The 12,545-nt window shown below is 40.0% G+C and overlaps 1 protein-coding gene across 1 annotated transcript in view; it reads left to right on the forward strand.

Moving 5' to 3' along the window:
* The first annotated feature begins 276 nt into the window (after positions 1-276).
* The window catches only part of CTR9 (CTR9 homolog, Paf1/RNA polymerase II complex component), a 29,098-nt gene continuing 16,829 nt past the window's right edge, over positions 277-12,545 (forward strand). Inside the window, exons 1-7 of the mRNA XM_044258831.1 lie at positions 277-492; positions 1,749-1,847; positions 4,254-4,493; positions 4,721-4,838; positions 5,435-5,524; positions 8,834-8,982; positions 10,707-10,814. Of these exons, the coding sequence (XP_044114766.1) occupies positions 448-492; positions 1,749-1,847; positions 4,254-4,493; positions 4,721-4,838; positions 5,435-5,524; positions 8,834-8,982; positions 10,707-10,814 (849 nt within the window). The 5' untranslated portion in view covers positions 277-447. The remainder of the gene's footprint in view (positions 493-1,748; positions 1,848-4,253; positions 4,494-4,720; positions 4,839-5,434; positions 5,525-8,833; positions 8,983-10,706; positions 10,815-12,545) is intronic.

A 12,545-nucleotide genomic window follows, 5' to 3' on the forward strand; every position in this document is an offset into this window, starting at 1 on the left:
GACACAACTGCCAGAATTGGCCGGAGGTCCCACGTCAGTCAGTGGCCAGGCCCGGGGCCGGAAGGCTAGGCTTTCAGCGCTTCGATTCACGCTGCGCCAGTGCGGGTCTGATTCAGAAGTCGCAGACCCACTATAAAGAAAACATCGACATCGTCGTTCCCTAGTCAAGGAAACGCCAGAGCCACAGAATGAGCCGGTAGTCTGACAGGCCCTCCCGCGGGGAATGCTTCCGGGGCAGGGGGCGGGGCTGCCGGAAGTGGCCGGACGCCGTCTGCTGTTCGTTGTTTAAGCGGCTGACGGGAAGGAGAAGCCCAAGCTCCGGCGGCGCCGCGGGGCGGCAGTCACGACCTGAGCCCTGGCCGCCGCTAGCCTCTGGAAGAGCCAGAAGCCGGGAGTACCTGCTGTGGAGCGGAGGGGCGAGACGCCCGCTCGCCTTCTGCTCTCATCATGTCGCGGGGTTCCATCGAGATTCCCCTCCGGGACACTGACGAGGTAAGTGTCGAGTATGGGGGAGGGTGGGGGCCATGAACTTGAATGATCCCCCCCTTTCCCCTTCTTTCGACTTCGCCTCTGAAGCGAGAGCACCTTTTCCCCCGGGAGCCCAGGTCGAAATCCCCGACCGAAGCCCCAGTCACCCCCTACCCCTTTTCAGGCTGACCACATCACGTCCCCGCAGCCTCGCGGCCACCTCGAGGAGTTCTTGAAAGTTCCTTTCCTACCTGTTCGTATGTGGCAGTACTCTGCTCTCTTCCTAATTGTCGGCGCAGGGGTGCGAGAGTGCGGATAAATTGTAAGGCGCCTCACAGATAAAAGAGGTGGGCGCTGATGTCGCCGTGGTCTCTGCTGCTCAAACTATCTTTCCCTGAGGAATACATAGGATGTCAACCTTTAGAAACTCGAGTCTCTCGTGATGCTCTGTGTCCCCCCCCCACAGCTGCATCGGCAAAATAAGAGACCCCGAGATACAGCCGCCAGGGTGTGCTGATAGAACTCACCTTCTCCCTTCCCCACACCTCATCATGGGTAGCCTGTGGCTTGTCTCTCAGTTAAGCCCTCAGCATTGATGTTGTCTCGATCCAGTATAATCGCGTACCCTTCTTTTTGTTCACTTGAGATATAACATTGAGATGTCATTGACCTAGCATAAAATCCAGTGATTTTTAGCAGTATTGTTGTAAAGTTGTGTAACCATCACCGCTATCGAATTCCAGAACATTTGCCTACTGTTACTTTTTGTGCTCACATTCAGGAGTGCCTGTGACACACAAATGTTGTCTCCCTGGATGAATGTGTACAGTGGCATGGAACTTCACATTGCCTCTAGAATGGTGCTTCTCAAGTTGTCAGGCCTGTGGCATCAGTCTCAGGGATGCTTATCTGCACTTCACCAGGATTATATGCTAGGCACGATTTTGTTTTGTCTTTTTTGACAAAGCTTTTTTTTTTTTTTTTTTTTTTCTTTTTTAACAAAGCTTTTGTAACATTTTATCGTTCTGGTGATTTGAAGACAGCTAGACGTGTTTTTTGCTTCTCTATGCTTTTACCTTAATATTCTCATATGGCCTATTTGACATGTGTGCCTTAAGCATGTCTTAATGTATCCTTGCTCAGCCCCATAGCAAGTGAAAACAAACCCTATGTATATCCATATTGATGTATATTCCAAAAAGCAGCAAAGAAGAAATGTGAATTTAAGGAAGAAATAAGAAAAAATAAGAAATAAGAAGAACTCGCATTTTCTGTTTTAGGTCATTGAACTCGACTTCGATCAGTTACCGGAGGGAGATGAAGTTATCAGTATTCTGAAACAGGAACACACACAGCTGCACATATGGATTGCTTTGGCGGTTAGTGTTAATGTGACAACTATTTTTTATACATTGACTAGGAAAAATATTTGGCTTCTGTCTTCAGATTAGTAGTAGCCAGCTTGGGAGCAGGATAAGTAAATTGTACCTTATGTATGGAAGTTAATTGTATTACCATTTATAGAACAAGAAGGCCAGTTTCCTAAATGATGTACTGTTCCACTGGTATTACTATATGTTGGTAAAGGCAGAATTCATTTAAGTTAAATAGTAGTCTATACTGTGTATTTGGTTATTTACTAATTACTCAGTGAAGACTGGCTTATGATTTGTGGATAATCTGAGAAAAAACAAGGAGCCATCATGTAAACATTATTACTTAACATTGTTTTCCATAACAATAAAACATTTCCAGTAAAACAGTCTAGAAGGTGATTATATTCCAGGCTAACTCACAAAAGCCCTTTTGGGTGAATTTTATCTCAGCCTTGTTTTTTGTCCTGTTGGTCCCTTCTATAACATAAACCGGACTGGAAAGTCTCAGGAGAATCACCTCAGCCTAAAATTCTGACACCCTTTACTCTCCCCAGCACCACTTACCTAATGTTTTCTTTTTATGAGAACTTGATAATAAATTATTCTGGTAATGCATTATAGCATATACTAAAGTCATTTTTTAAGCAGGTGTGCTCCAGGTCACTTTTGTTTAAAGATACATAGGAGGCTCCTCCTTTTATCTTGAAAGCAGAAGTTGATCTGCAATTGGGCTTATATCCAGTGCTCAAGCCTAACTGTAAATAATTTCTTAGATAAGGTTTTACAGAAAAATACTTTTAGTGACAGTACCTTTCTGAAGTGTTACGTTTTCCTGGTCTATGGAGAGTAAGCTGTTGACGCTGTCGCACAGTTTTTAAAGCCAGAGAGGAATTTAGATTTTCTTTAGTATAAATGCCTCTTTTAACAGCACTTACAGGAAAAAATGGAGGATTGAAGGATTATTGTGGCACATGTGGTAAAATTGATGAAACATTGTGGGCTCTAGAGTGTAACAGAAAAGAGTCTAGGCTTTGGACTGGAAAGGCCTTTCTTCAGATTCCTACTTGGCTGCTAACTAGCTGTGGCCTTCGATAAATGATTACCTTCTGAGACTGTTTTCTCATCTAAAATGTGGGGATGTTAGCATTCATTTTAAGGGTGATTGTGCAGATTAGAAATAAGTGTATAAAGCTCCACCATAATGTATGGCCCACAGTCGGTGGGTAAAAAAGATAGATCTTGGGGTGCCTGGGTGGCTCAATGGGTTAAAGCCTCTGCCTTCGGCTCAGTGCATAATCCCAGGGTCCTGGGATCAAGCCCCGCATCAGGCTCTCTGCTCCTCGGGGAGGCTGCTTCCTCCTCTCTCCACCTGCCTCTCTGCCTACTTGTGATATTTGTATGTCAAATAAATAAATAAAATCTTTTAAAAAAAAAAAAGATGGATCTTCTTTTTAGTATTAATAAATGACAGATGCCAGGGAAGTTATTCAGCAGGCCCAAAGTCATGGATAATTCTCATAGATCTAGAACCAGAACCTAAGTTTTCAGTTTAGAATTCTATATCCCTCTCGTTATTGCTTTTTCTCTTGGGCTCTGATTTAGTTTGAAATCACCTATTGTTAGGTAAGTAGTAATTTGGAAACATTTATGGTGATTATCACTTTTTTTTTTTTAAAGATTTTATTTGTTTATTTGACAGATAGAGATCACAAGTAGACAGAGAGGCAGGCAGAGAGAGAGAGAGAGAGAGAGGGAAGCAGGCTCCCTGCTGAGCAGAGAGCCCGATGCGGGACTCGATCCCAGGAGCCTGAGACCATGACCTGAGCCGAATGCAGCGGCTTAACCCACTGAGCCACCCAGGCGCCCCTGATTATCACTTTTTTAACAACTTTAATAATTCAACTCTTACAATAATTCACCTACTATAAGCTGCACACATATGACATGTACCATTTGAGAAGTTTTAGCATATTTCACACCTGTGAAATCATTACTACAATCAAGATAATGAATAAATCCATCACCCCCAAAACCTTTCTCCAAACTTGTCCCCACACCCCATAGTGCTCAGCCAGCCCTTGCTTTTTATTTCTAAAGATTGCATGTTCCAGAGTTTTTATACAAATGGAATCATTATAGTATGTATTCTTTTTGGTCTGGCTTCTCTCACTCAACATAATTACCTTGAGACTTACCCATGTTGTAGCATGTATCAGTGGTTCTTTTTTCTCCTGAGCAACAGCCATTGTACAGATATACCACAGCTTGTTTGTCCATTCACCTGTTGATCAACAATTGAGTTGTTTCTAGTTTTTGGCTATTACAAACAGAGCTGCTGTAGATGTTTGTGTGCAGCTTTGTGTGTGGACATATGCTTTAATAATTCTAATTTGATTCTTTACCTTTTAGCTGGAATATTACAAGCAAGGAAAAACAGAAGAGTTTGTAAAGTTGTTGGAAGCAGCACGTATAGATGGCAATTTGGACTATAGAGACCATGAAAAAGACCAGATGACTTGCTTGGATACATTGGCGGCCTATTATGTTCAACAGGCTCGGAAGGAAAAGAATAAGGACAATAAGAAAGATCTTATTACACAGGCAACCCTGTTGTATACCATGGCTGATAAAATTATTATGTATGATCAGGTAAATAAGTCACATTTCTTGATTTGTAATTAAAAATTGCCCATTGGTAGTTTGCACATTATAGTTGTAACACATTATAGCTTATAGTTGTAACACATTATAGCTGATAGAGGTATTTGTGTGATACTCTACCTCCTTCCTATATGGTTTTCATTTTATTGTTACACATTTATGTTAAATTGTGGTTGTTCCTTGGTCAAGTCTAAGATGATATATTACTTTTTCAGAATCATTTGTTGGGAAGAGCCTGCTTCTGCCTACTTGAAGGGGACAAAATGGATCAGGCTGATGCACAGTTTCATTTTGTACTTAACCAGTCTCCAAATAATATTCCGGCCCTTCTTGGTAAGTCATTTTTGGCAACCATCTTAGGGAACTGTATCTTCCATCATATGCCTATAGTATATTTCATTGACTGGGCTGGACAGCAATGTAGAAGCGCTTTACTTTATAAAAATGAAACTATCTGCAATAGATCATTGTTTCTTTTGAAGTTCCAATCATAGACCTGTACCCCTGACACAAATAAGACATATGTTAATTAATTGAATTTAAATTAAAAAGGCATTTCTTTTACCATTAAAGTCACTTCAAAATATTAAAATACACACACACACACACCAGTTAATAATTTGTTATCCACTTCTAAAGAGTCAATAAGCAATGTCTATTTGGACAACTATAAGCTATTTTAATTATTTTATCTTATTTAATAGGACTATTTATTTATAGGTGAAATTAATATATCTTTATGGAAAACAAGTTTAAATATGAAATTATTTTCACTGTTTTCAAGTATTTCTTATTCAGAGATGTGTTTGATTTAGGTGAGTTCATGTAGAACATATGAGACTTGTATTCTTTAGTCAGTGAATGTTTATTTTTAAAAATCATTTTAAAAATAATTATTTTAAAATAATTATTTTTAAAAATTACAATAGGTAAAGCTTGCATTTCATTCAACAAGAAGGATTACAGAGGAGCTCTTGCTTACTATAAGAAAGCATTGCGTACCAACCCAGGATGTCCAGGTAGGAGAAAAACTTTTTTCTGAAGTCTAAGCTGCATATGACCCAACTGAAAATATTGAGGATTTGGCAGTTGACTATGAAGTTATTGTGAAAAGATGCTATAGGTTGTTGAAATGTCAGAATTGAAATTTAAAAATATATATTATGTTTGATCCAAAAGCTGAATAGCAGATCTTATTTTTTTTTAAGATTTATTTAGAGAGGGAGAGAGAGCGAGCAATGATGTATGAGTGGGAGACAAAGGGAGAGAATCTTTAAGCAGACTCCCTGCTGAGCATAGAGCCTGATGCAGGGCTCAGTCTCATGACCCATGAGATTGTGACCTGAACTGAAACCAAGATTCAGAAGCTTAACCAACTGAGGCACCCAGGCATCTCTTTTAGACCATATTATAATCTTTTTGCTTTATACTATTTTTCTATTTCTTTATTTGCTATACTATTCTATTTCTTCAGTTTGCTTTATTTCTATTTTTTCTATTGAAAATCTCAGTCATTTAGCAAATCTTATTGAGATCAACTATGTGCCAGATATTGTTCAGACTGAAGGAATGCAGCAGTAAACCCCAGAGACAAAAATCTCTGCCTTGGTGTGCCTGGGTGGTTCAGCGGATTGAGCATCAGACTCTTGGTTTTGGCTTAGGTCATGATCTTGGGGTCATGGACTTGAGCCCCATGTCGGGCTCCATGCTCAGCAGGGAGTCTGATGGAGATTCTCTCTCTCTCCCTCTATCCCTTCCCCTGCTTGCTCGCGCTCTCTGGAATGAATAAATAAATCTTAAAAAAAAGAAAAAATCCCTTCCCTCATGGAATTCATTTCGCAGTGGGGAAGAGAAAATGAGTAAAATATACACTGTGTAAGATATTAGCAAAAAGAACGTAAAGCAGTAAAGGTGTATGAAAAGAATTGGGAGCTTACTTAGAAAGGTTGACCAGGGAGCGCCTGGATGGCTTAGTTGGTTAAGCATTCGACTCTTGATTTTGGCTTGGGTCATGATCTCAGGGTTGTGAGGTCAAGTCCTCCGTTGGGCTCTGTGCTGGGCAAGGAACCTGCTTAAGATTCTCTTAGGGAGTCTGGGTGGCTCAGTCGTTTAAGCATCTGATTCTTTATTTCAGCTCAGGGTCCTAACATCAAGCCCTGCATTGGGCTCTGTACTTAGTGGGGAGCCTGCTTCACCCTCTTCCCCCTGCCCCTTCCCCTGCTCATGCTCTGTCCCTCTCTCAAATAAATAAATAAAATATTTTTAAAAAGATACTCTCTCTCCTCTCTGCTCCTCCTCCCCTCCAAAAAAAGAAGAAAAAAGAAATGTTGATGAGGAAAATAGTAACAAGTAAAGACCTTAAAATAATAGACATGTAAATATATGGGAGTAGATTATTCCCAGAGAGAGGGAATAGGAGGTACAAAGGTCCTGAGGAAAGAGTGGGTCTAGCAAGTTTGAAGAATAATGAGGAAGCTAGTGTATCTGGAGTGGAGAGAGAAGGTAAGGAGGAAAAGTAGTAAGAACTGGGTCAAAGATAGAACCAGGGACCAATCGTGTCAGGCATCATAGATTATTAAAAAGACTTGGGTGTTTACTCTGATAGACATAGGAAGCTATTTGAGGGCTTTGGGCAAAGAAGTAATGATCTGACTTATATTTAAAAGGATCATATGGGCCTCTGGGTTGAGACTAGAGTGGGGTGGGGTGCAAGTATAGAAATTGGGAGACCGGGTAGAAGCCTGTTGCAGTCATGTAGGTCAGAGATAATTGTGGCTTGCATTAGGATGGTAATAGTAGAGGTACAAGTGATCGGAATCTCTGTATATTTTGAAGGAAGAACTGATGGAGTAGATGTGATGTATGAGACAAAGGAGAAATCAAAAGTAACTTCTTGTAAGAGTAGAGTTACATTTTAGCACATTTGGAAAATATAGTTCCAAGATGAATTAGTTTTAGACATGAAAATTTTAAAATACCTTTTAGACCTACAAGTGGAGAGGTCAGGAGAGCTGTTGTTCAGGAAGGAGGTCTGAGCTGAAGTAATTAATTTGGAAATCATCAACATAGAGATGATATATAAAGCCATGAGACTATGAGGTCACCAGGTGATGAGTAGAGATAGAAAAGAGGTTCAGGGATGGTCTTCTAGGGCACTGTGACATTGTAGAGGTTAGGGAAATGAAGAAGAACCAACAAAGGAGCCTGCAAAGTAAGAGGAAAAGAGAGTAAAGGCAATGTCCTTGAAGTAAAATGTAAGAATGTTTCTAGGACAAGGTCAGACACTGTCACATTCTATTGTTAAGTCAAGTAAAATAGGAACCCAAAACTGATCACTGAATTCAGCAGTATAGTAATCATTAGTGACCTTGATAAAAGCAGTTTTATTGGAATGGTGGGGGTGAGACGCTTGGTGGATACACTTAAGAGAAAATGGAAGAGGAAAGTTAGGCAGCAACTATAGATAGATCTTTCAAGGAGTTTTGCTCTCAAGGGAAGAATAGGAGTGGGTTGACAATTGGAGAGGAAAAGAATGGAGAGGATTTTTTTTTTTAGATGGGAGAATATATGTGGATTAGAATGATATATACATAGAGAAAATTTGATAATGCAGGAAAAATAGGTGAGAGTTGCTGAAGCAGTGTCCTTAAATAGATGAGAAGGGGGTAAAATCCAGTGTCCAGTGGGGAGGTTGGCCCTTCATGGGAACATGGTGGAGTTTTGGCATTGCCTTGAAGTTGGATAGCATGTATAATAAGCACAGCTCTGAAGGGAATGACAGTTTGTAAATGTAGTCAGTCACAGTATTGAAGGCCTTCATGAAACTTTTTGCTGTCTTTAAAAATTGCTCTTTGAGGGGTGCCTGGGTAGCTCAGTGGGTTAAAGCCTCTGCCTTCAGTGTAGGTCATGATTCCGGGGTCCTGGGATCAAGCCCTGCAACAGGCTCTCTGCTCAGTGGGGCGCCTGCTTCCCTCTCTTTCTCTCTGCCTGCCTCTCTGCCTACTTGTGATTTCTGTCTGTCAAATAAAAAAAGAAATATATATATATTTTTTAAATTGCTCTTTGAAAATTAGTTACTGAAGGTACTGTATAGCCAGGAGTGCAAGAAAAATACCAGTATTGTAGGTATTCTGTTTATGGCGAGGAAGGGGATGGGCAATATGGTATACTATCCACTGAAACCAAATTTGTGATACACCAAAAGATTTTATAGTTTAGTAATACTGAGGTTAATTTTGATATTTTGCAACTCATAGAGAATGTTAAAGCATTTTGTTTAATTAAACCCTAAAATCACCGTAGTTTGACAGATGGACTATTTTTTTTAGCGGAAGTTCGTTTAGGAATGGGCCATTGCTTTGTGAAACTTAACAAACTGGAGAAAGCTCGTCTGGCATTCAGCAGAGCCCTTGAACTCAATTCCAAATGTGTGGGAGCATTGGTTGGACTGGCTGTACTAGAACTCAACAATAAAGAGGTATGTGAATTAAAAAAAGGCTTTCGTGACTGATCTGTCATGCTCACTATTCCTTATCTAAACTCTTGAGACCAGAGTGTTTTAGAGGTCAAGACTGCAAAGAATAGAAATGTAATATGAGGGGTGCCTGGGTGACTCTGGGTTCAAGCCTCTGCCTTCGGCTCAGGTCATGGTCTCAGGGTCCTAGGGTCCTGGGATCAAGCCCCGCATCAGGCTCTCTGCTTGGCGAGGAGCCTGCTTCCCACCCCCACCCCCACTCTGCTTGCCTCTCTGCCTACTTGTGATCTCTGTCTATCAAATAAATAAATAAAGTCTTTAAAAAAATGCAATATGATGCCTGCACTGCATAATATATTAACACCCCGGTATTAGGACACCACCCCAAATGCAAACTTACATTTCTCTGTAATAATGAGTGACTGTTCACACTAGAGGATAACTTCACAATTCAGGTAAACTTTTGCCCCTGTGTAAGCTTGTTCTAAGATTACCAAACAACATGTTTTTTAAGAAGTTTTTGGATTTCAGAATTTCAGATAAGGAGCTGTACAGTGGGGCACCTGAGTGCCTCAGTGGGTTAAAAACCTCTGCCTTCGGCTCAGGTCATGGTCTCAGAGTCCTGGGATCAAGCCCTGCATCGGGCTCTCTGCTCAGCAGGCAGCCTGCTTCCTCTCTCTCTCTCTGCCTGTGTCTCTGCCTACTTGTGATCTCTGTCAAATAAATAAATAAAACGTTTAAAAAAAAAAAAAAAAGGAGCTGCACGATGTGTGTCAGTTTGGAATGCTTTCCATTGCAAGTAACAAAAAGCCTACTGCTGTGACTTAAACATGAGGGTTTTTATTATCTGCTAAACCAGTCCTCTAAGGTCTTGGATTTCGCACCTCAGTATCCTCAAACCCAGAATTTTACATCTTTCTGTCCTTCCTAATATGTGGATTTTCCTCCTTGTGTCTCTCACCTCGTAGTTACGGGATAGCTGCTGTATCTCCAAGCTCTCATTATTTCATCAACTTTATGTAGAAGGAGGAAAGGGAAAGGATAAACAGATTTCTCTTAGAGCAGTTCTATCCCCATCATACTTTCTCTTTATAAAGTGTGTATAATTGTCTAGACAGGGATATCAGAGTTTCTCAGCCTTAGCTTTGTTGACTTACGGAGCTGGATAATTTTTTGCTGTAGAAAAAATTGGTAGGATGTTTAGCAGCATCCCTGATATCTGCCAGCTAACGTCTTCCCTGTCGTGATGATGAAAAATGACATCACCCCCAATTTAGAACCACTGCCTTAGACTGATCCTGAGAGAAAGGGATAGATTATCTTGACTGGTTTAGATCAATCATTATTCATCCCCTGGGGCTTGAGAAGAGGAAGAGGGAACTTTCCCTCCTGAAATTAAAAGATCACAGGCTACAAAGTCCGGTCGGGACTCTATTAACAGAGTAAGGGGGTAAACTGGCTGTTGGGTAATCCACAGATATCTGCCGCATCAAAAAGACAGCCAGGATCTATAAAAGTAGCAAATGTGGCTATTTGTGAGGGAAATTCTAACAGTTCAATTCACTATTTGAAATTTTTTTTTATCCCTGCTGAAGGTTAACTGGAACAAGAGCTGTATTTTGGTGTCTCAACTTAGATTTATATAACCTTATTTCTTCAGACTATAAAGAAAACTTTGGAAAAATGCTAATTAAGTAATGACCCTGTTGTTGTTGTTTTTCTTTTAGGCTGATTCCATCAAAAATGGTGTCCAGCTTCTTTCCAGAGCCTATACTATTGATCCTAGCAATCCCATGGTATTGAACCACTTGGCAAATCACTTTTTCTTCAAAAAGGTAAGAGAAGTCGAATTACTAAAGTTGTTTGCTTTTAAATCCTGATTGTTTTTCTCTTCTGCCGTTGATACTTTATTTTTTTAACTTGGAAAAACACTGAAAATGTAGTTTTTTTCAAATTAAAATTTGTATTAGTTAATTGGGGGTGGGTATGTTTAGTCATTCACTCATTTAATATTTATTGACCCTTTATACTCTGTACCCAACACTGAGTAGAGATGTGGAGATCAGTAAACTGTGGTTTCTGTACTCCATTCAGTTTCATAGAAAACACAGACATGTAAACAAATGTAAATGTAGAAATAAAAGTCTCTATCTTGCTGTGGTAGAGAAATGAAAGAGGAAGTGACCAAGTGGTTAAGAAGGGTTTTCACCAAGAAGGAAAGGCTCTTGAACTAGGTTTTTAGGAGGAGGTCTTTGGGTAGTTGAAATGGCAAAGGCACAGATGTGGAAATAGTGCGTAGTAAAAGCACGGCATGTGGTGGGCTCGTGCTAGACAATGCATTGGGTCCAGATAGCGAGGTACTTGTGTGATGTAAGGAGTTTGGACCTACTTACGTAGGCAGCCGAGAAGTCATTGAAGTTTTTGTTTATTTTTGCATATTGATCAAGATGTAATTTTTAAAGTTGCCACAAATTCTGTAGAAGCAATGGTATTTTAGATTTCTTGAATACTAAATCCAAGATTGCATTGGCAAAGTTTTTATACAGTAAGTATGAAAGTTTTACTTGCCATACGGAAACCAGATACTAAATTATACCAGGAACTTTAATTTAATAGCAATTTAGGTAAAAGTTACAGAACTGTATCAGTCCTTACTAATGTTAGCATATCACTGTTATTATTGCTATTAATACGCAGTCAATACTTATAAAATACCAAGTATTATTAAAAATGAATCCTGTGGGGGTACCTGGATGGATCCTTCAGAAGAGCATGTGACTTGATCTCAGGGTCATGAGTTTGAGCCCCACGTGAGAGGTAGAGATTACTTAAATAAAGAAAACTTGAAAAAAAAAAAAAGAAAACTTGAAAAAATGCATTCCATGTACTATGCAGCCATCAGAAGAAATGAAATCTTGCCATTTGCGACGACGTGGATAGAACTAGAGGGTATCATGCTTAGCAAAATAAGTCAAGCGGAGAAAGACTACTATCATATGATCTCCCTGATATGAGGAAGTGGAGATGCAACATGGGGGGTTAAGGGGGTAGGAGAAGAATAAATGAAACAAGATGGGATTGGGAGGGAGACAAACCATAAGTGACTCTTAATCTCACAAAACAAATGAGAGTTGCTGGGGGGAGGAGGGTGGGGTTATGGACTTTGGGGAGGGTATGTGCTATGGTGAGTGCTGTGAAGTGTGTAAACCTGGCGATTCATAGACCTGTACCCCTGGGGATAAAAATATATGTTTATTTAAAAATAAATAAATAAATAAATTTTTAAAAAAATTTTTAAAAAATGCATTCCATGACTTTGTAAAAGAGATAATAGTCAGAGGTAGTTAATATTATCCCCATGACCTGAGCTAAAGACAGACACTTAACAACTGAGCCACCCAGGCACCCCTAGTTTTTAATTTTCAATGCTAGTCTCCCTTCCACTGCTGAAGATAAAGTCTTGCTTTTTTTTTTTTTTTTTTTAAGATTTTATTCATTTATTTGAGAGAGAGAACATGAGAGAGAGAAAGCACAAGACGGGGGAGGGTCAGAGGAAGAAACAGACT

Source organism: Neovison vison, chromosome 7 (genome assembly GCF_020171115.1).
Source record: "Neovison vison isolate M4711 chromosome 7, ASM_NN_V1, whole genome shotgun sequence".
Taxonomy (NCBI): domain Eukaryota; kingdom Metazoa; phylum Chordata; class Mammalia; order Carnivora; family Mustelidae; genus Neogale; species Neogale vison.